Source organism: Zootoca vivipara, chromosome 4 (assembly GCF_965207765.1).
Source record: "Zootoca vivipara chromosome 4, rZooViv2.hap1.1, whole genome shotgun sequence".
Classification (NCBI taxonomy): Eukaryota; Metazoa; Chordata; class Lepidosauria; order Squamata; family Lacertidae; genus Zootoca; species Zootoca vivipara.
The window spans coordinates 67,329,115-67,353,312 of NC_142587.1; the positions used below are offsets into that span (position 1 = coordinate 67,329,115).

Genomic DNA, 24,198 nt, shown 5'->3' on the forward strand with positions numbered 1-24,198 from the left:
TTCTTGTTCCAAAAAGACTTTTAAAGCTCTGCACAGATAGCACTGGAACGTTTCTAGCTATTCATCCCACAAGTTCCTGAGATACAGAAATCATGTTCTCCAACTTTTGTTTAGGTTTTCAGTTAAGTGTAGCTGAATTCTATGCCAGATGCTCTCCAGTTGGAAAACTGATTTACTAAGCACAATGACAATCTGTGCATTGGGGTTTTTTGTTTGTAATCTCAGTGTTTCATCAGTCACAACTGGCTTCTTCAAGCAAAATGGCCTCATATTTTATTGGGAACTGTCTGTCCTTGTCTGCAGATATCTAATTTTGTGCTTTGATCACCATTCTGCATAACAAATCAGAGTGGTAGAGAGATCTGACTCAGTGCTAGACTAAAACTGCGGTGGCCCAGATTCAAATTCCAACTCAGTCACCAAGTACCCCTTGGATCAGTCGCCTTGGACCAGTCAACCTAACCTACCTCATAGGATGAAAGGATAGCATAAAAATGTAATGTAATAGATGGATGGTTGGATCTCAAATTAGCCAAAAGAATTTACTGTATTGTGGGGAACTGCGAGAAGTAGTAAGGTGTCTCCCAGCCAGACAATATAACAGGAAAGTCCACATGCCTTACTTTTTGAAATACTATGGGATTTTGCAGACGGTGAACTGTTGCTTTGATTTCTGATATATCAACAATGCAATAGGGAGGCTGGTAATGCAATTAACAATGCAATGTAACAAAAGATAGGATCACCAGGGCAACCGTGACACAGAAATCTCAACAACCATGGAAATAACAGGAGTCATCTTTTTCTTAATGAACATTCATATATTTGAATCTTGAAAAAAGAAGAATCTACTCATAAATAAGCAGTTGCTCAACATTCAGACGTAGCGCCGGTATACATCACGTTTCCTTTCCCAGAGGTGCTTAATCATCGAGCTAACAAAATTAAATAAAACAAGATTCCAGTAAACATCTATTGCCATATGGGGTAAATAAAATGGGAAGAGAGTGCATACATGCAACATTAGCTGTGTAATAAAATGTAGACAGTGTGCAATTATTAGTTTAGAACAAGGGTAAATCTATAAGGGTAATATTTATTTATTTATTTATTTATACCCTGCCCATCCAGCTGGGTTTCCCCAGCCACTCTGGGCAGCTCCCAACTGATCAAAACAGAATAAACCATCAAATATTAAAACCTTCCCTAAACTCATCTAATCACAGGATATAAAATTTATATCACCCACCATTACTGATATGAAAAGTCTTATAAAACATGCCTGTCCCTGTGTGCATATTTCCTGAAGGAAGAACAGAAAAGAGGCAGATAGCCTTCTGTTTCTTAGCCTTCCTTAAGGAATATAAACAGGGCTCACAAATTTAAAGGTAAAGTAACGAGCCTCCCATGAACTCAGCTGAACACAATTAAATAAATCCTGCAAATTCTATGGTTGAATTCAGACTAGAACGCGTAACCAAAGTGTCTAAAAAAAGGAACAGATGCTGGGCTAGTCTTGGCAGAGAACACCAAAGAGTTAGGTGGTTGATTAATCCAGGCCGAAAAGTATGGAAACACCGAAACGATATTGTCAATGAAGCGACAATAGAACACCAGATCTGACGCAAAATGATTACTTGTACCATGTTAAAAGGAATGTTCAGAATCTGCCATAAATAAGCTGGCTATAGATGGAGCCATGGGACTACCCATATCAGGGATCCTATGAACTTCATTCAACAGAATGAATTCTTTGGGGAACTGTTTATCTGTTTCCTTATATTAAAAGGACACTAAGTGCAACACCTTGTGATGTATACTGGAACTACCTGTATGTCCAAATGTTGAGCAACTGTTGATTTTATGAGTGGATTTTTCTGCTATCAAGATTCAAATATATGAATGTTCATTTAGAAAAAGATTGCTCCTGTTATTTTCATGATTGTTGAGATTTCTAACTGTGTAACGGTGGCTCTTTTGATACTATCTTTGGATCTCTGATGTGCCACACCACCTCCAGAGAGTAAAACGGAAGCTTCTAGGCCAACCAGGATCAGGTGACTCAATGAGCCAATAAGGTTCCATTAGGCTCTATAAAGCTGCTGATACCAGCCTGACTCCTGGCTGCTTCATACACCTTCTGCTGGTCTCCAAGTAAGTGGTGGAAACCAAAGGTATGGAGCTACTAAGACTAGCAAGTGCTTTAATTCTCAAAAATTAGAACTTTCCCCTCAACTTAGGAACTACCATCACTTGGTATCTAAGCAAATACTTCAAAAGAACTACCCAAACTAAGAATAAAGCCTATCAACATGATTCCCCACGCAGACACACCCTTCCATAATGTGATTTTATTTAAAAAATAAATCATTTTATTAGTACCAGTATTGTGCTGGTGGTGTCTTTAAATCATATGGAAGTATATTTTTAGGGTAGTTCACACAGAATGAGATTCAGCCCTTAAATTTAGCTTTAAAAGCTTTGTTCTCATAAACCTTTTAATCACAAATGACCATGATATGAGAAATACAGCAAGAGTTTAGATATTAAGCACTACAAGAAAGAAGATTCCACCTAAACATTAGGAAGAACTTCCTGACAGTAAGAGCTGTTCGACAGTGGAATTTGCTGCCAAGAAGTGTGGTGGAGTTTCCTTCTTTGGAGGTCTTTAAGCAGAGGCTTGACAGCCATATGTCAAGAATGCTTTGATGGTGTTTCCTGCTTGGCAGGGGGTTGGACTGGATGGCCCTTGTGGTCTCTTCCAACTCTATGTTCTATGATTCTATGAAGTATGTTAAAGACCACGCTGCGTTAAGAGTGTGATGAAAAATGCCACGTTGCGGCACTCACTCCATGTTAATATATACACTGTGCTATATGTATCTGATTTGGTGGGCTGTGAACTGAAGTAGTAAATTGGTTAAAGTTAATGTCGTTTTTATTTTTATTTTAAATTAGAGATGGTGTGGGACAGCAAGAAACCCATTTACTACATTGTGTAGTTATAGAAGATCGTGTTTTTTTAGTATGCAGTTGACTTGATTTTGCTGACACATGCTTTGATTTAATTTCCATCACGTCCCTAAGCCATATATTTACTTAGGGGAAATACTGTTCATATCTTTTATAGTAAGATTCAGTCTCTGGGATGAGCATTGGACAAGGTTGTCTAAGGACAGATTGCCTTGATTTGTGCTTTAACTCCACCTCCTTTTTCTTCCTGCCAATGGAGGGGAATGATTGGTGGGCTCCGAACAAACTGGTTCACCTAGCTCAGTATTGTCTACGTCAACTGGCAGCAGGTTTCCAGAGCTTCAGGCAGGGAGCTTTTCTTAGCCCTACCTGGGGATGCCAAGGATTGAACTTGGGACCTTCTGCATGGAAGGCAGATGCTCTTCCACTGAGCTACAGTTCTTCCCAGTGGTAAGAGATAAGGAAACTATGGCCCTCAAGATGCAGTTGGACTTCAAGCCCCCTCAGCCCCATCCTGCATGGTCAGTGGCAAGAGATGATGCAAGCTGGAGTCCAACAACATTGTTTAATGCAGTGCTGCATTCAGTGAGTAGTTCTACGAGTAGAACAGTGAGATATATATAAAAATGTAAATAAATAGGTGTATGACTTCTATGAATGCTGAATTTCAGGTGGCGCAGGCTGTGTTTACCAGTGCCTTATCGTCACTTTATCAGCACATGGTCTAAAGCTCATGGAACCCAAACCACAAGGGGATGGGGAACCTATGGCTCTCCATATATTGGACTCCAATTCCCATCACACCCAGTCAATGGTCAGGGATTATGGGAGTTGTAGTCCAACATAATCTGGAAGGTCACAAGTTTCTATCCCCATGTTAATCAGTTCCTCAAGATATATATTTTCCATACAAAGAATGGAAGCTTTTTTCCTGCTGTGCAAGCAGTGCACATATTTCAAGCTGATAGCCACTCTGCACCAGTTCAACACTTCTGAAAATGAATATCCATATTGAGTAACATCTACCAATGGCATTTGTCAAACAAAGCGAAAGAAATCAATTTAACAAGCCGTATTTCGTTAGCTGTTAACACAAAAAAGGGACTATAGTATCTTAGTTTTACAGAATGACTTTTTAAAATATAATTCTCTCTAGGGATTCCCAAAGGACTTAAGCTTTTCTTTTCCTGCTTTTCTTTTTTGAAAAGGTATGTATAAGATGTTGTTGTTTAGTCGTTTAGTCGTGTCCGACTCTTCGTGACCCCATGGACCATAGCACGCCAGGCACTCCTGTCTTGCACTGCCTCCCGCAGTTTGGTCAAACTCATGTTCGTAGCTTCGAGAACACTGTCCAACCATCTTGTCCTCTGTCGTCCCCTTCTCCTAGTGCCCTCCATCTTTCCCAACATCAGGGTCTTTTCCAAGGATTCTTCTCTTCTCATGAGGTGGCCAAAGTATTGGAGCCTCAGCTTCACGATCTGTCCTTCCAGGGAGCACTCAGGGCTGATTTCCTTAAGAATGGATAGGTTTGATCTTCTTGCAGTCCATGGGACTCTCAAGAGTCTCCTCCAGCACCATAATTCAAAAGCATCAATTCTTCGGCGATCAGCCTTCTTTATGGTCCAGCTCTCACTTCCATACATCACTACTGGGAAAACCATAGCTTTAACTATACGGACCTTTGTCGGCAAGGTGATGTCTCTGCTTTTTAAGATGCTGTCTAGGTTTGTATAAGATACTTTGTGTTAAAAATAGAGAGCCTGCTAGAAATACCCACGGCTGCATGATGTAAAATTTCCAATTTGTCTGTGTCTGCCAGGTAACATTAAAGCAAACTCATTGCATTCGTAAGTTTTAATTTAGTGCGGCCATTACTTCTCATGCTCACAATGTGTGAATAACTCCTGAAGGGCAGAAAATGATGATTTGCAAAAAGTATTTAAAGGAAGCATGGTGAAAGGCAACTTACTCAGGCCACCTAATGATTAAAGCGGGGGGTGTTTCCTGTCGACAGGCCTAGGAGCTACAAATTTGCTGAACACTATATATGGCTGCAAATGTGATAATCCTTTTTTAAAATCATTTTGAAGAAAGAGAGAGAATCATCTGGGTAATGGTCAGAAGGGGGGAGCCCCTGCATCTAAACAGAGACCTTTCTGATCCACAGATCGTTTTATGGACCACCTCGAGTTTCTGCAAATCTGTTAGCTGTTTCTAAGCACTCGTTCAGTGATGGTAGGCAGCCATTGCATAAGAAGAACCTGCTGGATCAAAGTAAAGACCCATCTAGGGCAGCATCCTGTGCACATAATGGCCAGCCAGGTGAGCCTGAGAAGCCTACAAGTCAGTTCTGAGAGCAGCAGCACTCTCCCCACGAACCTTCCTCTCTTTTTTTGCATCGTTAATCTTTTGCCTTTTCAATAAAGTAAACTACAAACCAACCAACCATACAGCAGCAACAGTATTTCCAGGACAGGTCCATCTTGAGAGTTAGCTTACAGGTCAATCAACCCCACCTTTTGACTTTACCACCCTGAACAATTTAGTATTACCCACCAACTGGGCCACTCACTGCTCATCCCTAACTGCAGGTCATTTAGAGAGCAAGAAGTTAGAAAGCAGTGGTCCTAATACTGGTCCATGGACAACCTCACTTCTTATTAGAACTGTCCATTTACTTCCACTCCCTGCTTCCATTCTTTAAACAGCTACTGATCCATGAATGTTTGGAATATTTGCTGGATACTTTATCAAAGGCTTTTTGAATATCTAAGTATACTGTGTCTGTTGCCCTTGTGGTATATTACCTTTGTGGACTTACCTCCTGGGATTTAGCTGCTGCCCTTGCTCAGCTATAGCTGGTGCTTTCATAAATACCTGAAGGAGCGTCTCCACCCCCATCGTTCTGCCCGGACACTGAGGTCCAGTACCGAGGGCCTTCTGGCGGTTCCCTCATTGCGAGAAGCTAAGTTGCAGGGAACCAGGCAGAGGGCCTTCTCGGTGGTGGTGCCCACCCTGTGGAACACCCTCCCATCAGATGTCAAAGAGAAAAACAGCTACCAGATTTTTAGAAGACATCTGAAGGCAACCCTGTTTAGGGAGGCTTTTAATGTTTAATTGATTATTTTATTTCATTTTTCTGTTGGAAGCCGCCCAGAGTGGCTGGGGAAACCCAGCCAGATGGGCGGGGTATAAATAAATTATTATTATTATTATTATTATTATTATTATTATTATTATTAATTCAATAAATAAATGGGTGAAATCTACATACTGTGCCTGGCAAGTGGGCACTTCGCAGTGCCCTTCATGGTGTTTACCTTCCCTTGAGCTTGCTGTGGGAATCTTCACATAGCCTAGAACTGATCTAAGGTAAGATTCATCACAAGCTTATTCGCATAGGGGAAGAGCAAAGAACAAGAAGCTATAAATTGTGGGGAAGGAAATGAGGGGGAATGGAGACATTGTCATAGACAAAAGGAAACCACAAGATATACCACAAAACACCTAGTTACATCCTGGTGCATGCATCACAAAGGTCACATGACCTAGTGGAAGTTATTTTGGAGAATAACAAGTGTAAGCTCTCTGCAAATCTAGGATGCTGACCAAACAACCAGGCTTTAGTAGTGTAAAGACTCCAATAAGGTCTTCAGGTTAATGGCAATTGCTATATTTGGTGCACAGGAGATGGAGTTAAGTGTGGCACAGTCACTTTCTTAGACTGAGACTAAGGAGCTTTGGCCAGGAGTGCTAGCAAAACTCTTCCTGCGCACATAAGAACCCTTTCTATGTAGTTTGTTTTTATTTATTTTGTTTTTATTTATTTACTTTATATTTACTTTATTTTCCATTCTGTGTTCTTAAAAAAAAACTGGTTATAGTTCAAATCAGCTGCTTATGCAGGGAACACATTCTTTAGTACCAGAGGGCTTTACTGTACAGTACTTCTAAATGAAAACAAACTTGAAAACACACAGATTTTTTTTTCCCTGGCAGGGTCCACTTCTATGCATGCACATGAAAACACAATTGTTTTGCATGCTTATATTTCCAATATATCAGAGGAGGAAAGCAATTGCCTTTGCGATGAAAGCTCATTTTCTCCTTCTGTGCTCCCTGTTTTAATGAGAGGACAGCAGTGATAAACAGACTCGCTAGGTGGAGGAGATTTACTATAAAATTCAAGCCTATTTATCACATAGAGTGTGGTCGTGGCAGAGGGTTCGTGGTCTGTCATTACATGCTGATTCCAGTTCTTGGGAGGTTCTGATACTTAATAGAAAACTGGTTCTCTCATTCATTCTATTCAGCTTGTACAAACATTTCTATACCTAATGTGAGAAGTGGGACAAATTTAGTTCAGTTCACATTTAGAGGCAAACCTATCCATTTGGCACTTTTTGAAACACTATGTGTTCAGCCTTCCTTCCAAATTTGCACTGCTCTGAATTTTGTAGTGCAGTTCTCCAGCCAAGTAACTGGTAGAAAAATGCATGTGCTAGGATAAATTATGTATAAAAATGAACATGTTTGTGAATATAACATACAAATATGCATTATGTTATGAGAAATCACTTGCAAGAATTTGTATATTAGGAGAAAAATACAATAAGATGATGAATAATTTCCATGAGGACTATATAATATAGTTGGTTATTTAACACTCAGAAGAAGAGTGTGGGGAAAGAGGAAACTAAGAAATCCATTCCATTATTTAAAATGTATATGATGGATTGAACAAAGTATAAGCAAACTGTGGTCCTCTTCATCTCAGAAACTGAAACTGTGGAATTTCACTACACAGATATCTATTTACTGTAGGAGTATTTTCTGAAACACGTGAAAATCATGGATTACTTTTGCATGGTGTTGGCAGCTTGTGTGAGCCAAAGTAGCACATTAGACAAAGCGTTGGGCTTAAGACCTTGATGTGAGTCTCATATGTCAGGCACCAGACTGGCTGCCTAAGTCTCTCTTAGCTGCTGTTTTCAACAGCAAAACATTATTTCAACCATTCTGATGGCTCAATGCATTCTTAATAAATTTTCACAAATTGAAGGAAATGATGGGATAAATAAATACTATATCACCATTAGATACTGGGACAAACAAAAATCTTCAAAGTCCAGAGAGATCACTATAGCAGATTCCCACCCTGCCCGCTTCCTGCTAGAGTCCTGAAAGTGTTGCATCTTAACTTGGGAATGCCACTTAATATGCTTGCAGCCACCTTTACAGTCTCCTTTTCTTTGCAGTAAATATGTTGCAAGGCACCATAAACAGTGCCTGGGCAGCATCACGGCATCTACTTATGAGGGATATGTGCAAGGAAAATAGCTCAGTGCTAGAGCCTTGTGTGCTGAAGGTCGCAAGTTCGATCCCTGGTTTGTCTAGGCAGGATTGGAAATGCCCCCATCTGAAATCTAGGAGAACTTCTGCCAGTCAGAGAAGTCTATATTAAGCTAGATGGGCCATTGTCTCAGTATGGCCACAGGGAGGTTAGGCTGGCTCAACCAGAGCCAGGGCTTTTCTGGCCGTGGCCTCGATCTGGTAGAACGCTCTGTCACAAGAGACTAGGGCCCTGCGGGACTTGACATCTTTCCGCAGCGCCTGCAAGACGGAGCCGTTCCACCAGGCCTTTGGCCAAGGCACAGTCTGACCCCCTCTCTCCTTCTGTAATCCTCAAAGAACTCTAGCCCAGTGGTTGCTATTAATTTGATTCTGAATTGATTTTAGAATGTATTTTAATTAATTGACTGTGATTTTATGTACACTGTGCTATTCTTACCTGTTGTTAGCCACTCTGAGCCCGGCTTTGGCCAGGGAGGGCGGGATATAATTATTATTATTATTATTATTATTATTATTATTATTATTATTATTATCAGGCAGCTTCCTGTATTCCTATGATATGTGCCTCTTGTAATTTCCAGTCTGTCAATAGAAAAGTTCTAGGACTTCTTATATTCAGCCCAGCTGTGTTTGCCTCATTGCACAACTGACTTGCCATTAATTCCTTGTTTAATTATGCTTAGCGGAATTTTGACTTTTGCCCTGTAGTTTTAATTGTTGGATGCAGCAAAACACACACATTTTCTTTCCTGCTTCCTTCTGCCTCTTTGTGGATGCAGAAAGCAGCTGGGCCAGTTCCATGTGACTGCAAATAATTAAGAGCACGTCAAAACACACCAATTAATCTCAAGGAAGAATTTCGGCTGCTGTTGTGTTTATGGGGCATCCCCCTCCCTCCCGTATCCACTTCTAAGCTGCCCTGCATCCCATTTAATCTAGTTATTTTTCCTTTTACTGAAGATGCTCCTTGCACAAACACATGGAGTCTCGTTTTAAATGCATGGCACTTCATCATGGTTTTGCAATGGTTTGGAGCAAATAATGTTGTTCTGTAGATGCTGGATCCTATGCTAATGAGAAGACAAATGGCCTGCACTGGAATAGCAAGAAGTCTGTGATAGAAAAAAAAATATTAAAGAATGTTGTCTCTTTCTTGTAGAGAAAAGGCAAAAACTGACTTAAATAACAGGCAAGAAAAGAGTAAGCTATCCTAAACTTTCCCCTCTTGACTACTTTTCTAAAAGTCCAAAACTGAGCACAAAAATTCACCTAAGGTTGGTCCGAACAGAACTACATCATCACATCAGCAATGATTATGGCCTTTGTTGCAATAACTTAATGGAATGCATGCACATGGTTTAGTTAGGACCACACCATACGGTATGCATAGAATGTTGCTTTAAACTGAGGGAGAGTATTGGTCCATCTGTCTAGTTAGACTAGATGCCTCCTTTCTTGTCCCAACTGGCATTGGGAACTGAGCGCTTTCAAAGAAGCGGCTGCTGCTATGCTGTTTTTATTGTAATGATTTGTATGGTTTTAACAGAATTTTACATGCGCAAATATATATGTATATAAATATATAGCTTTAATTCTATCAATGTTTAATTTTTTAAAGATTGTTCCCCTCCCCCCATGTTTTTTAGCTGTTCTTATTTTTATTTACAGGTAGGTAGCCGTGTTGGTCTGACGTAGTCGAAACAAAAAACCAAAAACAAAATAATAATAATAATAATAATAATAATAATAATAAAATTCCTTCCAGTAGCACCTTAGAGGCCAACTAGGTTTGTCATTGGTACGAGCTTTCATGTGCATGCACACTTCTTCAGATTTTTATTTTTTATTTGTAAGCCTCCTTGATTCCCTTTCAGGGGGAATGGCAGTATATAAATAAATATATGATCATAATAATAATGTATGTAACCACTGAGCCTCTTGGGCTTGCTGATCAGAAGGTCGGTGGTTCAAATCCCCACAATGGGTTGAGCTCCTGTTGCTCGGTCCCAGCTTCTGCCAACCTAGCAGTTTGAAAGCTTGCCAGTGCAGGTACGGTAGATAAATTGGTACTGCTGCAGTGGGGAGGTAAATGGTGTTTCTGTGTTCTCTGGTTTCTGTCACGGTGTTCCATTGTGCCAGAAGTGGTTTAGTCATGCTGGCCACATGACCCAGAAAGCTGTCTGTGGACAAATGCCAGCTCCCTTGGCCTGAAAGCAAGATGAGTGTTGCAATCCCATAGTCACCTCTGACTGGACTTAACCGTCCAGGGGTCCTTTGCCCTTCCCCCCCCCTTTCACCTCACCGCAAACATGATGATGATGGCATTCTCCCATGTTATTTGACAGAGGCCATGTTTGAGTCCACGGAATGGCCACTGCTGCCTGAGCAGAACACGGAGGATCAGGGCCATAGTCATTTTGTTTGTAGCCCAGTGTACTAACACACCAGAGCCAGAGATCATTTCTAGTTGGGAATGTGGAGAAACTGTTCCAATAACTAAACATCAGCTGGGCCTGGAAGTCCTGGAAGCACATCCTCGAGACTCTTGCTCCTCCCTCCATAAGCCAGGAAGGTAAGGGAACATGACAGGAATTTAATGCATAGAGAGGCTGGAGTAGAATAACTATGTCAAATGCCGCCACTGTTATTGTATTGGGCACCTTTGCAATTTGGCTCAGGTTGCAAGACAGACAGATGGCATGTCCCCCGCCTTGGAAGTGTTGGCCCTCAGAGTTTTAAATGCATAATTAATGTGGCAATGAAGCACACACTATCTATACTATTAAAATTTATCGTGGTATTACTTGCAAAAAATGAATTCCTAACAAGTTGTGGCCCGAGCTGTAAAAAAATTAAAGGTTCCCCCCACCACCACCGCTTCCCTGCAACCAGCTCTATAATGGAAAGCACTGTGTAATTTATCTCAATATTATTTTATTAGCACTTTTTAATTGCTCTGGCAGATAAGTAGCAGTGGCTATTATCTTAGCAAAACATTTGTATTAATAATGTCACATCAGTTGCGGGGATTGCTGTAGAATATTTCACCCATATTAACAGTCGCTTCGAGACTCAAAGCCTATTTTTCCTGCGTGACAAGTATTAAAGAGAGGGCTGTAATGATATGCCTTTGCTGTCAGGCTTCCTTGACAGAAATAATACACATTTATCAAGTTTCGCCACCAAAAAAAAAAGAATGCATGTACATTACAAATTCCCAAATTATCAGATTCTTTTTTTCCTCGCTCATAATTTACATCCCTGATTGACATGGAAATTTAACATGGAACAAATCGCCATAAGGAGGCTTTTCCTTGACATTCTTAGGTGGTCAAACTTATTTTACAACCTTTCCCCTTTCATCTCATAGATTTGGATACAGATACTGTTCAGTAATAGATGGTGTGTTGGCATTCAGCTGCAGCCACAATTTAGTATTGATGATGATGATATTTGATTCATTCTTTCTCATTTTGTATAAGCATTTGTGCATACAGTGGTGCCTCGCAAGATTAATTTAATTCGTTCCGCGAGTCAATTCGCTTTGCGAAAAATTCGTCTTGCGAAACGCGGTTTCCCATAGGAATGCATTGAAATTTCTTTTTTTGCCCACAGGAATGCATTAATTAAATTTCAATGCATTCCTATGGGAAACCGCGATTTGCAAGACGAATTTTTCACAAAATGAATTCGTCTTGCGAGTCACCATCAGATCAAGAGACGCATTCGTCTTGCGAAAAATTCGTCCTGCAGGGCATTCGTCTTGCGAAGTACCACTGAATTTCTACTAGAGGGTGACGTGGGGAGGTGGCGCTCACCTGACCTCTGGTCAGTTACATTGCTACTGCTTACTGGGAGGCAGAAGGGGAGAGGAGAGGGGAGGTGGCAGTGAGGTTGACATGGTGCCAACCATGTTTGGTTTAATAATCCTTCTTTCCAGGGAAGGTGTCAGTAGTGATGGAGGGGGAGATGATGATGTTGGATGAACATATATCGTCTATTTTATGTTCTTCTCTGTTCATAGGATTAAGCCTAAATTAGCTTTTACCTGATTGTTTTTATTGCTATTATGGATGTTTAGCCTTGCATGGGGAGGGGCTGTATTATACTCCCATTTTAGTGTATTTTATTATATTTTATTGCTTTCTAATTTTTGTTGTTAGCTTGGTGGAAAATCAAGATACAAATTTATCGAATAAAGTAAATAAATAAATGGGAAAAAATGTTATTTTTATTTAGTACTAACATATCCAGCAAGTTCTAGAAAACCACAGCTTTCCCTCTGGCATAGATGCTAATCCTGAACTATTTCTTGGGCTTTAGACTTCAGGGGTTTTTCCTTACAATACTGAAATTCATAGCAGAATATGCCTGGGCAAGTGCATATTCTAACTTGAATGCCACTACTGAGCTCTGAACATGAAATTGAGAGGCTCAGATTCAAAATCCTATTGGATCACAAAGCAGTTTAGTTCCTCCAATTGTGGATCAGCCATTGTTGCTTTAAAGCAGAGCTGGGGAACTTGTGGCCTACCAGATGCAGTTGAACTCCAACACCTATCAGCCCCAGTCAGCATGGCCAATGGTCAGGGATGGATGGGAATTGTAGTCCCAACATCTGGAGGGCCACAGGTTCACCAGCCCTGCTTTAGAGTATCAACTTCCAGGGTGTGGGGCAGGATTTGTGGAAGTCCTCCCAAAGGAATGAACAAGCAAAGAGAAAGGATAGGCATAGCAAGTGACATTAAGGACACTTGATACAAATAATTGCACTGGAAAGTGAAGAGTGATTCTTTCACAAGATAATGAGACAGGAACACGCATAAATGCATTATTTATATTGAACATATGATTGGTAGAGCAGTTATGTGCTACTCTGCAACCTCAATCCGATGATCTAATTTGTCACTGCTGTTCCAATGCTCTTTCAAATGCTATATATTCTGCTGCATGGTGTCTTTTTCCCAGGGAACAGTGAAATTTGTTATAAGATAGATAAACTCAGGTCGCACTTCTGCAGGACTCTTGACACAAGGCCTAATCACTGCAGGAGAGAGTCAGAGATTAAACACGCACGCACCATTTCTTGGCAAAGCAATTACCATTGGGGGCAAGCTCCCATTGGTGCCACTGGAAGCTCCTCCCCCCTCCCCCCGGGGTTAATGGCCACATCTCTCAGGCTGGAACTAGACAGCTACCATCAGAAACAGGCTGTCACTTTTCTCCTTCCCTGTCCCTGCGCAATGTTTAGGGATAGTGTACAAATATTGCAACATCACTGTGTTGTGACTTTCCACATTCACATGGAGGTATGTGTGTGTGTTATAGAATGGATAGGAAAACCAGCACATGTGGAGGATCAGAGGACAACGGCACCGGTTCCAGGCTTTTGGGTAGGAATAGGATGCCTTTAGTAAGCCCACTTTTCCTGCTGTCGCTGCTGCTCATTTGCTTGCCATACCTTTGGACCGCCCAATCAGCACGGTTGCTCAGAGCAAAAGGGCAAAGCAAGTGGAAGCTTCTACCTTCCTGTCATTGCTCACTTCCATAGTGTGTGTGACAACAAAAAAGATGAAGAGGAGCAGGTCAGGGAGCTCCATGGATTAGCAATGATTGCTGAGTTGTGGACCTCAGCAGGCACACAAGGGTGAATCCCCACACTGGGAAGGGATGAGAGCTGAAATTTTGGCCCTCATCTGTTGTATCTAGTTTTTGCCTTGGATAGAACAAATCCTTCAGGCTTCACTTCTAGTTTCACCTGAAGGAGCATCACCACCCTCATCGTTCAGCCCAGACACTGAGGTCCAGCTCCGAGGGCCTTCTTGGTAGTTCCCTCACTCCAAGAAGTGAGGTTACAGGAAACCAGGCAGAGGGCCTTCTTGGTAGTGGTGCCCACCCTGTGGAACGCTCTCCCATCAGATGTCAAGGAAATAAACAACTACCTGACTTTTAGAAGACATCTGAAGGCAGCTCTGTTTAGGGAAGTTTTTAATGTTTGATGTTTTATCGTGTTTTTAATATTCTGTTGGGAGCCGCCCAGAGTGGCTGGGGAAACCCAGCCAGAGGGGCAGGGTATAAATAATTTATCATCATCATCATCATCATTACATCATCATCATCAGAGATTTGGGTGGTTTTCTTATTATGAGGGAAATCCCTTCCAAAGATTTTGCGTTTTCTTCAAACACATACAGGTAACAGGTGATTTGTTCTTTGCAGACTAATGAGAAAAGATACATAGTTTTGTAGTATTTCTTTGTTTCATAGCCCAAGTTCTTAAAATATAAAAACCAGAACTCCCTTGGGAAGCACAGCTTCCCTAGGAGGCCTGCTGAGCCAGGCGAAAGACCCATCTAGTCTGGCAGTCTTTTCTCACAGTGGCCAACCAGATGCCTATGGGAACCCCACAAGCAGGACATGACTGCAACATTGGTCTCTCCCCACGTGATCCCCAGCAGCTGATATTCAGAGGCATTATGCCTCCAACAGCAAAGGTAGAACATAGCTATTGAAAACTTTATCCTCCATGAATTTGTCTAATCCTCTTTTAAGGCCATCCTTGGCCGAAGGGACGTGGGTGGCACTGTGGTCTAAACCACTGAGCCTCTTGGGCTTGCCGATCAGAAGGTTGGCAGTTCATATCCCTGTGATGGGGAAAGCTCCCGTTGCTCTGTCCCAGCTTCTGCCAAACTAGCAGTTCGAAAGCATGCCAGTGCAAGTAGATAAATAGATACCACTGTGGCAGAAAGATAAACGGCATTTCTGTGCGCTCTGGTCTGGTTTCTGTCATGGTGTTCTGTTGCACCAGTAGTGGTTTAGTCATGCTGGTCACATGACCCTGAAAGCTGTGTGTGGACAAACACTGGCTCCCTCGACCTGAAGGTGAGATGAGCTCCGCGGCCCCATAGTCACCTTTGACTGGACTTAACCATCCAGGGGTCCTTTACCATTTTACCTTTAAATTGTTGACCATCCCTACTGAGGTCCAGCTCCAAGGGCCTTCTGGCGGTACCCTCACTGCAAAAAGTGAAGTTACAGAGAACCAGGCAGAGGCCCTTCTCAGCAGTGGTGCCCGCCCTGAGGAATGGCCTCCCATCAGATGTCAAGAACTACACAACTTTTAGAAGACATCTGAAGGCAACCCTATATCGGGAAGTTGTTTGACATTTTATTAAGTTTTTGTATGTGCTGGAAGCTGCCCAGAGCAGCTGGGGAAACCCAGTCAGATGGGCAGGGTATAAATATTATTGTTGTTGTTATTGTTATTATTATTATTATTTGTGAGAACTAATTACATAGCTTATGTATGTGCAGTGTGAAGAAGCACTTTTTTATCACTGTCCTTTGGAAAGGTGGGCAGCCAGCATGCTTTCAAACACAGAAGCAGAGGGAATGCTGAGCCTGACTCAAAGCTAAAGCTGACAAACATTACAGCCCACTTCACATAACTTTACTCACTCACATGCAGACACATCCATCACATTAGAAAAGAGGCAAAATTGTGGTTAATAAAGGAAGGCACATGTGTGTGCTTTGATTTTTTTAGAACAAAGTTTATTAGTGGTCCATTGAAATTCCCAGCAACTCTCAAGTAGGTTATTTAGGGGAAATGTTTCAGAACTGCTGTCTGAATATTTGACATGGAAGCTGGAATAGTAAATACAGGAAGAAGGAAGGACAAGGCAAACAAAATAAGGAAGAAATACAAAAGTGGTGATTGCGGGTAGGAAGAGATGTCAGAGAGATGGTAAGAATAACCAACACTTCCTGAAGATACAAGAAGAATGGGATCATTTAACACCAGTCCTATAATGTCTACATTGACTCCCAGTACATTTCCGAGCTCAATTCAAAGTGTTGGTGCTGACCTTTAAAGCCCTAAATGACTTTAGCCCTGTATACCTGAAGGGGCATCTGCACCCCCATTGTTCAGCCTGGACACTGAGGTTCAGTTCCGAGGGCCTTCTGGTGGCTCCCTCGTTGAGAGAACTGAAGTTACAGGAAACCAGGAAGAGGACCTTCTTGGTAGTGGTGCCCACCTTTTGTAACTGGCTCCTGTCAGATGTCAAAGTGATAAAGAATTATGTGATGTTCCATAGATATCTGAAGGCAACGCTTTTAATGTTTGATGTTTTGTTGTGTTTTTTAAAATTCTGTTGGAAGCCGCCCAGAGTGGCTGGGGCAACCCAGTCAGATGTGTGGGATACGATAGGGCTTAGTCCCAGGTAAGCAGCTCTAGGCCTACAGCTTGAGGCAAACAAGAGCTATACAAGAGATGAACCAGACAGAGGGCCTTCTCGGTAGTGGCACCTGCCCTGTGGAATGCTCTCCCAGCAGATGTCAAAGCAATAAGCAACTATTTTACTTTTAGAAGACAACTGAAGGCGGCCCTGTTTAGGGAAGTTTTTAATGTTTGATGCTGTACTGTTTTTAATATTCAGTTGGAAGCCACCCAGAGTGGCTGGGGGAACACAGCCAGTTGGGTGGGGTATAAATAATATATTATTATTATTATTATTATTATTATTATTATTATTATTATTATTATTATTATTATATATGAATAGGCACCTCTTGAGCACTTCCTATACTTCTGAGAAAGATGGATGGCTTCCTGATGGATTCTGCTCTTGTTATTTAATCCAGGCATAAGCAAACTCAGCCCTCCAGATCTTTGGGACTACAATTCCCATCATCCCTGACCACTGGTCCTGCTAGCTAGGAATCATGGGAGTTGTAGGTCAAAAAACATCTGGAGGGTTGAGTTTGCCTATGCTGTTTTAATCCAAGTCTTTCTGAAGATGTTTCTGTCGACTCAAAGGATGCCGAATATCCATTAGATAGTACAATTCGTCTGAGGTGTTGATCTTAAAGTTTAGAGTCAAGTTGACAAAAGCAATGGACTAAAATCTGAATGGAGGAATCGGATCAATGTCTGGTTCCACTATAACAATGTGGTGTTTACTTCTCCTCTGCTGAAGATTGGCTCCTGATTGCCACAACGCATCCATGAGAGAGTTAATTTGGTCCCTGTGAAAAGAATTTCCATTGGATAGTACAGTTCATCTGAGGTGTTGACAGTCAAGTTGGCATAAGCAATGGACTTTATGCACAATAAGGGTCCCAGTCTGGTTCAGGTATAACAACATGGCGTTTACGTTTCTGCTGCTGAAGATGCGCTCCCGATTCCCGTAACAGATCCATGTAAGAGTTAATGTGGTCCCTGTAATCAGAATTTCTTTGTCAGACTCCTGCAAAAGGCTTAACATGGAAACATTTGCTTTTCTCCCCTACAGCCCCATGCAAACCCTCAAAATCTCCTCCAGAGGGTTGTGGGACTGTCTGGAGCACATTTTGTGAGTGCAGAAGGGAAAGAGAGGAAGTGGGAGTCTCATGGCATGAGGGCAGCACTCTTCATGCAGTGTTGGATACAACCCGTGATCTGCATAAGACTAACCCACACTCATTGGTCCATCTACCTCAGTACTGTCAAGACTGACTGGCAGAAATTTTCTGGGGGTTTCAGACTGGCGCCTTGCCCTGCCCCACCTGGAGACGCCGAGGATTGAACCTTGCCTCTTTGATTGATAAAGTGGGATATCAATCCAAACTCCTCCTCCTCCTCCTCCTCCTCCTCCTCCTCCTCCTCCTCCTCCTCCTCCTCCTCCTCTTCTTCTTCTTCTTCTTCTTCTTCTTCTTCTTCTTCTTCCTCCTCCTCCTCCTCCTCCTCCTCCTCCTCTTCCTCCTCCTCCTCCTCCTCTATCTATCTATCTGTCATCTATCTATCTATCTAATCCAGGCATCCCCAAACTTCGGCCCTCCAGATGTTTTGGCCTACAATTCCCATCTTCCCTGACCACTGTGTCCTGTTAGCTAAGGATCATAGGAGTTGTAGGCCAAAACATCTGGAGGGCCGCAGTTTGGGGGTGCCTGATCTAATCTATAAAGTCTAAGGAACACACACACAGAGAGAATTGTAAGCTGGCTCACCTAGGCCAATGATGTCAGCAGTAACTCACAAACGATGCAAATTTCTTTCAGGCATTTTATATCCTGCCTTTGAATTTAAGATGCATTTCACTGAATTCAGTAGGTTCAGAGATTCCTTCACACAGACTGTGAATTTCACACACATGCAAATTACCTGGCTGTATCGGTATCAAATGCGACAGATCCCAAATCCATGTAGTACTGTGCTGATGTCTTCAGCGATGTCCAGTATTCGCTGGCCTGGTGAGAACAGGTGATTAATGCCAGAAGCAACAACCCACCCTCAGGAATCAGATTCCCCCCCCTCCAGGAATGGGAAAGCAGTTAACAGCCCCCTCCCACAACTTTGCTGCTACAATCAATTCACGGCCTGCTCTGCCCTCAAGTGTGCTTCCCTGGGGGTGGGGGGAATAACCCAACACTCAACAGAAACACTGGATTACATGGCACAATTGTCATTCACTTCACTCACTCACACCAGCAATATTAGCATAGCAATGCTAAAAGTACTTGCATTCTTAATGTAACCAACCCTTTCTCAACCACGATACCTCATGCATTACGGGTATTGTCCCTTTTCCCATTAACAATAAGTCCCAGAGTTGTGAGATCCAGATCTCAAGCAATATTAATGGACAAACTAAAAACCCACATATGAGAGTGTCGAACAGACAAGAAAATCAGTACCTCTCAATCCACCTGGTATGGTTTCATTATATATGTAACATCAATAGAACATGGTTTTAAGCCTCCCAGAACTCGTGTCAATTTGTGGAATAATACCTTTCTTTAGAAACTGAAATGACTTAAATGTAATTAAACAGAGGTTAGAGGCTTTTGGGGAGGCATTTGGGGGCATTCACAATGTGAATAATGGACACATATTATTTGAGGGGAAAAGGTGGTGACATCCTGCTGGCAGGTTTCATCCCTGACCTACTGTGTTCATTAGATTCTGTCTGTAAAGGTCTGCTATGTCTGCATAGACCTGGGAGCCTTTGACAGGCATTCTAACAAGTTGAGGGGGGATACTTCTCCCCCAGACCCATTCACATTTGATTCCCACATTTCTGAACCCCAACTGTTGCCTTTTTTTTAGACAGAGAAATCCATGCAGACCCACACCTCTCTCCCCCCCCCCTCAAAGCTCTACCATGAAATCTTAGAAAATTGTGAATACCTTTTCTGCCCAGCCATTCTGGGGGCTAGCTGGGTCCCAATAGTCTGAAAAAAGTGCTTGTCTCCTAAGTCCTAAGAACTCATTGGCTTCTTCCTCGGAGACAAATGGTAGTCCCCAAACCCCTGAAATGGCAAAGGCACAGCAATCACAGCCATGGATTAACAGAACGTGCAGATTTCATACATAAGGGCAGGAATTTAACATGGTATCATGGTGATCATTCCATCAGCAAAAGTTGTCAGCTGTCAAGATACAAGAATTCCTCCTCTTCTCCCTGTTGCACTAGCTAAAGTCCTTCCACTAGAGCAATGCTGGGTCTTCAGCTGCTTTTGGACTGCAATTCCCATCATCCCTGACCACTGGTCTTGCTAGTTAGGGATGATAGGAGTTGTAGTCCGAAAACAGCCGGAGACCCACGTTTGGAAAGCACTGCACTAGGGGGTCTAGTTAACTGAATCTCTCCCACGATTAATGCACTGATTAATACTCTACATTAACAAAGCAGTTAGATTAGATTTCATGGTTATGTTTTAACATCAAACTTTGAAAAGCCAAGGCATTGAAAAGCAGCACATTAAAATGCACTAAAAACTGTGCACCAGTATGAAGGGCAAATCACTGCAATGGAGTTGAGCGATTTAAACGGCCTGGATAGCTTCCGATATGAATCTGCACTGAGGGCTCGCCCCAACATCCGCTCGTCCCATGCCCAGAAAGCACAGCTCTGAGGGGCTTTCTGCTCGACCTGAGCTTTCCAGGCGCGGGTCCAAGCAGTTTTCCTTCTGCCCCACCCATTTCCCAGGGGAAACCCACTCTTTAGTGCTAAATCGGAGCAAGCGTTAATCCAGAGAAAACTTGGAATTGCTGCTTGCTCCAACTGAGTGCTTAAGAGCAGTTTTCCAGTCAGGGGGAAACAGTAGCAACAAGGGGAGGTGTGGTTAAGGCACATGTATCCATACGCAACGTATGCGTTCTGATACCAACACGTGTAGAATTTTGCTCCAACTTATTTGTTTTTACCTACTCCATGTAACCCCAGGAGCATAGCAGGAACAAGGTCAACTGAATGAAGATGCTCTGCAAGATCTGTGCTGTGGGTCTGTGGAGATCCTAAGCCCATATCTCTCTCCCCACCCCCGCCTTGACTACTTCAAACTGCGGAACTGGCTCTGTTGCAGGTGCCACACAATACTTGCTCCACACAATCTGTATTTTAGCGTGGCAGCATCTGTGCTTTGGAACTCCCTGCCTATTGATATCAGACCAGTGCCTCCACTGCACTCTTTCCAGCATCTGCTTGTTTAGGCATGTCTATCCATGCATTATTTTCCTTTTTATCCGCTGTTCACTTTAATTTTCTTTTGTATATTGTATAATACCTGTTTTTATTGATAACTTTTTAATGTTTAATGTTAGGTTTCTGTAAAATGCTCAGAGGCTTTCTCACAATCAAGCTGTATACTGTATACGTTCTGTGAAGCAAATAAACAATCGACCCAGCTCCAAGTATTATGAGAGAGGAAGAAAAACAATCTGTGTCTACTTCCTCCACGCCAGACATTGTTTTACATACCTCCATCGTGCATCCCTTTATTTGTCTCGTTTCTAAGCTAAACAGCCACAAATGTTGAATGCTTCCTCACAGGGACGTTCCTTCAGACCCTTGACCATTTGGTTTGCCCTGTTCTGCTCCTTTTCCAACATCCTCTTTGAGGTTTGGCACCCAGACCTGTACCCAGGGTTCCAAATGCGGCTGCACCACCAATTTCTATAAGAGTCATGACTTTGACATGCTGTGTCTCAAACGGTGGTGGATTCTTCATCTTTACAGGCTCTTAAGCAGAAGCTGGATGTCTACCTGGCAGGAATGCTAAAGCAGCAGATGTCCTGAATCACTGGGTGAGTGGGTGGGTGGGTGAGACTGTATTAGTTTTCAAGAACCCTTCCCAACACTACCATTCTAATGTTACTAAGTGCAACATACAGAAGAGCTTGGCAACACTTCTTCATTCTGACCACAGAAGTATTTCAATTAAAAGATCATGCTTTGCCTGCATTACAGGATGCCACATAGAAATGAAATCTGCTTTTAGGTTCCTCTACGGCTATTTTTCTGCATGCTCTCTTATACTCTCCCACAGAAAGTGAATCCGGAGGACTGAAGGGCACTTCAGAGGCGCACCCAGGGAAGTTTTGAATGTTTGGTGTTTTGTCGTGTTTTTAATGTTCTGTTGGGAGCCGCCCAGAGTGGCTGGGGAAACCCAGCCAGATGGGCGGGGTACAAATAATAAATTATTATTATTCACTTAACTGTGAATTCCTTCACCGATCTTTGTCTAGTCTTTTCAATCCACAACTAGGGTTGATTAATCATTTCGATGCCAGAGCCGAAAAGCTTACCTGTGAGCAACACAGCACACGTAGCAACTTGAAGCGCAGAAGCAGACATGGTGTATATTCTTCGACAACCTTTTCAGCAGAGTATATAACACTCAAACCCAGGTATTTTATGTACTCGAGAGCCCCTTCGCTTTATCAATCATTTACTATGTCCATCGGAAGAGTTATGCAGGCAGAGGGCAGGGTCCACTGTTGCATTGACATGTTTCGCCGACCTTTTTCTAACCTTTGGACTTTTTACATGGAAGTTTTGATATAACTCAGACGTCTCCCCTTTCCCTCCCCCCTCCCAAACTTACTCACTAAATTTTGAGTACCAGCAATATCAAATATGCTCCATTTTTTGGGCTGCATTATGAACTGTTGAAGTTACCTTATACTGCAAGAGTCCTGTCTGTTTGGGGAATGCACTTAAGACCACTAAATAATCAAATATTCCACGTATGTCCAATAAGATCTTCAACTGTGAGTTCAGTTCCCCAAAACCTGCCAGAATGAAGCAGTGCTCCTCTGCAGCAAGGAAGAGAGCCAGTCTAGCCTCCCTGTTTAGGGAAGTTTTTCATGTTTGATGTCTTATTGTATTTCTATTGGGAGCCGCCCAGCGGCTGGGGAAACCCAGCCAGATGGGTGGGGTACAAATAAAAAATTATTTTTATCCCTAACAAGAAGAGTTCCAAAATCTGGGAGCACTGCAGCCACCAAGGAAGCAGAATTTTTGGACTTTTTTTTTTTAAAAAAAAAATGCAAATACTTTTAAGATGCTTCCTTCGAGAATGTTTCTGCTTATCGTGTTCTGCTTTTAAATCACGTATCTGTACAGCGCTCGGGGCTCCTTGCAGAGCAACGGTGGGATATAAAATTCCACAAATAAACAAACACACCAGGACATTTGCTTTGTACATCCGGTGCTCCTCATTGATCTCAAACAGGTGAATGCAGAGAGAGAAAGAATTAATACCACTCCTCTCTCTTTTTTCCTTCCATTTTGGTATATTCATATATATGTAATTTATGATTATTTATTTGATTTGGGGGTTGCAGTTCCTGCAGGAGAAGGCTACAAATGTCTGCCTCCTGTGGAAAGAAAGCTCAGAAAGCTCAGGTAGGGAAAGCGCTCCTGGGCTCATGTCCTGCTTGCGCTCTTTCCAAGCGCACCTACTTGGTCCGCGTGAAAACAAGGATGATGGAATAGCTTGGCTATTGGCCTGAAACAGCTAGCCTCTTCTGTTAAACTAGGCTGGCTCCTCCTTTGCCCAGAGCCAGCCAGCCTCCGACCGCCTTCAGCTTTATCAGAAGGTGGTCTTAGCCGGAAGGGCGTCGCCGCCCTCCTCCTCCTCCTTTTCCCCCCAAGTCCTGCTTTGGGCCCTAGAGGTGCGTAGTCGCACGCTGGCCACGAGGGGGCGCCCCGCGACTGCGTCTGGTCCCGTGCGCTCCAGACCCCGCGGCTATGGCTGACGCTGCGCGCTACGGCGCTCTTTGCAGGGCAGCGTTGAGTCTAGAGTACCTGTATACAAACTCGTAAGTGGAGCGACCTTTGCTTTTTCAGTTTCGTTTGATGCAGGCCAAATGCATTAGCTGTTGGCTTCACCAAGGCATGGTCAGGAGGGTGGGGGCAGGAGGGGGGTGGTCTGGCACTTGCATTTCCAATAGCGGGACATGCTTATAAAAATAGGTCCAAATTTGGATGGGTTTGCTCCCCCCCTTTTTTCTTTTTTAAAGGGAGAGTGGAAAACTCTCTAAAAGGGTAGAGGAGACCATTTGGAAATGATGCGTGTTCTAAATGGCAGGATTGGCGTGTATTTTTTGGCACTGAAACTTACTCCATACTGAAATGAGGGCTGGGTCAAGAAAAAGTAAAAGGAAAGCACTCTTAAAAATAATAATAAGGCTACACCAACTTGATGCTCCAAGAATAAAAAAAGCATAGGTGTATCCTGGAGACTTTGGCTAAATTCAGTGTTTGTTTTATAAATGCTCTGTGCAAAGCATTTTGAGCACTTAGAAGAATGGGAAAGAGCGTTTTCTTCTTCATGAGCAAGAAACACCTTGCTATCTTATTCCTTTGTTTTATAAGATCCAGTGTTTTTTTCGGGGGGGGCAGTATACCCCTAAACATTTTGTGAATCTAAGCTTGGACTCATTGAGGGGCAGTATTTCAATATGAGTTGGAACATGAGAGTACCCCTAAACATTTTTTTAGAAAAAAAAACACTCTGATTACATGTTCTGGAAGCAGCATACTGTACCAAGTCAGAGCACTTTCAGACATTGCCCGGCAGCACCCGTGCTGGATTTGGTGG

The 24,198-nt window shown here is 42.6% G+C and overlaps 2 protein-coding genes and 1 non-coding gene across 3 annotated transcripts in view; 1 reads left to right on the plus strand and 2 right to left on the minus strand.

Moving 5' to 3' along the window:
• Positions 1 to 3,343: 3,343 nt before the first annotated feature.
• Positions 3,344 to 3,419, minus strand: TRNAG-UCC (transfer RNA glycine (anticodon UCC)). Its single transcript has one exon. It is a non-coding gene; the product is annotated as a tRNA-Gly (tRNA).
• Positions 3,420 to 16,883: 13,464 nt separating this feature from the next.
• C4H3orf85 (chromosome 4 C3orf85 homolog) lies at positions 16,884 to 22,038 on the minus strand. The gene is made up of 4 exons (XM_035115957.3): positions 21,899 to 22,038; positions 19,499 to 19,620; positions 18,473 to 18,558; positions 16,884 to 17,551 (listed from the first exon to the last, which is right to left on the minus strand). Exons 1-4 carry the CDS (start codon positions 21,945 to 21,947, stop codon positions 17,434 to 17,436), a joined length of 375 nt encoding a protein of 124 aa, XP_034971848.1. The 5' UTR covers positions 21,948 to 22,038; the 3' UTR covers positions 16,884 to 17,433.
• Positions 22,039 to 23,316: 1,278 nt separating this feature from the next.
• MORC1 (MORC family CW-type zinc finger 1) overlaps positions 23,317 to 24,198 on the plus strand; it is a 48,687-nt gene continuing 47,805 nt past the window's right edge. The window contains exon 1 of the mRNA XM_088668079.1: positions 23,317 to 23,416. Within this exon, the coding sequence (XP_088524205.1) occupies positions 23,346 to 23,416 (71 nt within the window). The 5' untranslated portion in view covers positions 23,317 to 23,345. The remainder of the gene's footprint in view (positions 23,417 to 24,198) is intronic.

Bases quoted from the DNA above. Each gene is read 5' to 3' on its own strand.
- C4H3orf85 (XM_035115957.3), bottom strand. From the start codon at position 21,947: ATGTCTGCTTCTGCGCTTCAAGTTGCTACGTGTGCTGTGTTGCTCACA. The intron at 18,559-19,498 runs GTATTCACAATT...TGTTCTCACCAG, and splicing joins AGAATGGCTGGGCAGAAAAG to GCCAGCGAATACTGGACATC. The intron at 17,552-18,472 runs GTAATTTGCATG...TTCTGATTACAG, and splicing joins TTTGATACCGATACAGCCAG to GGACCACATTAACTCTTACA.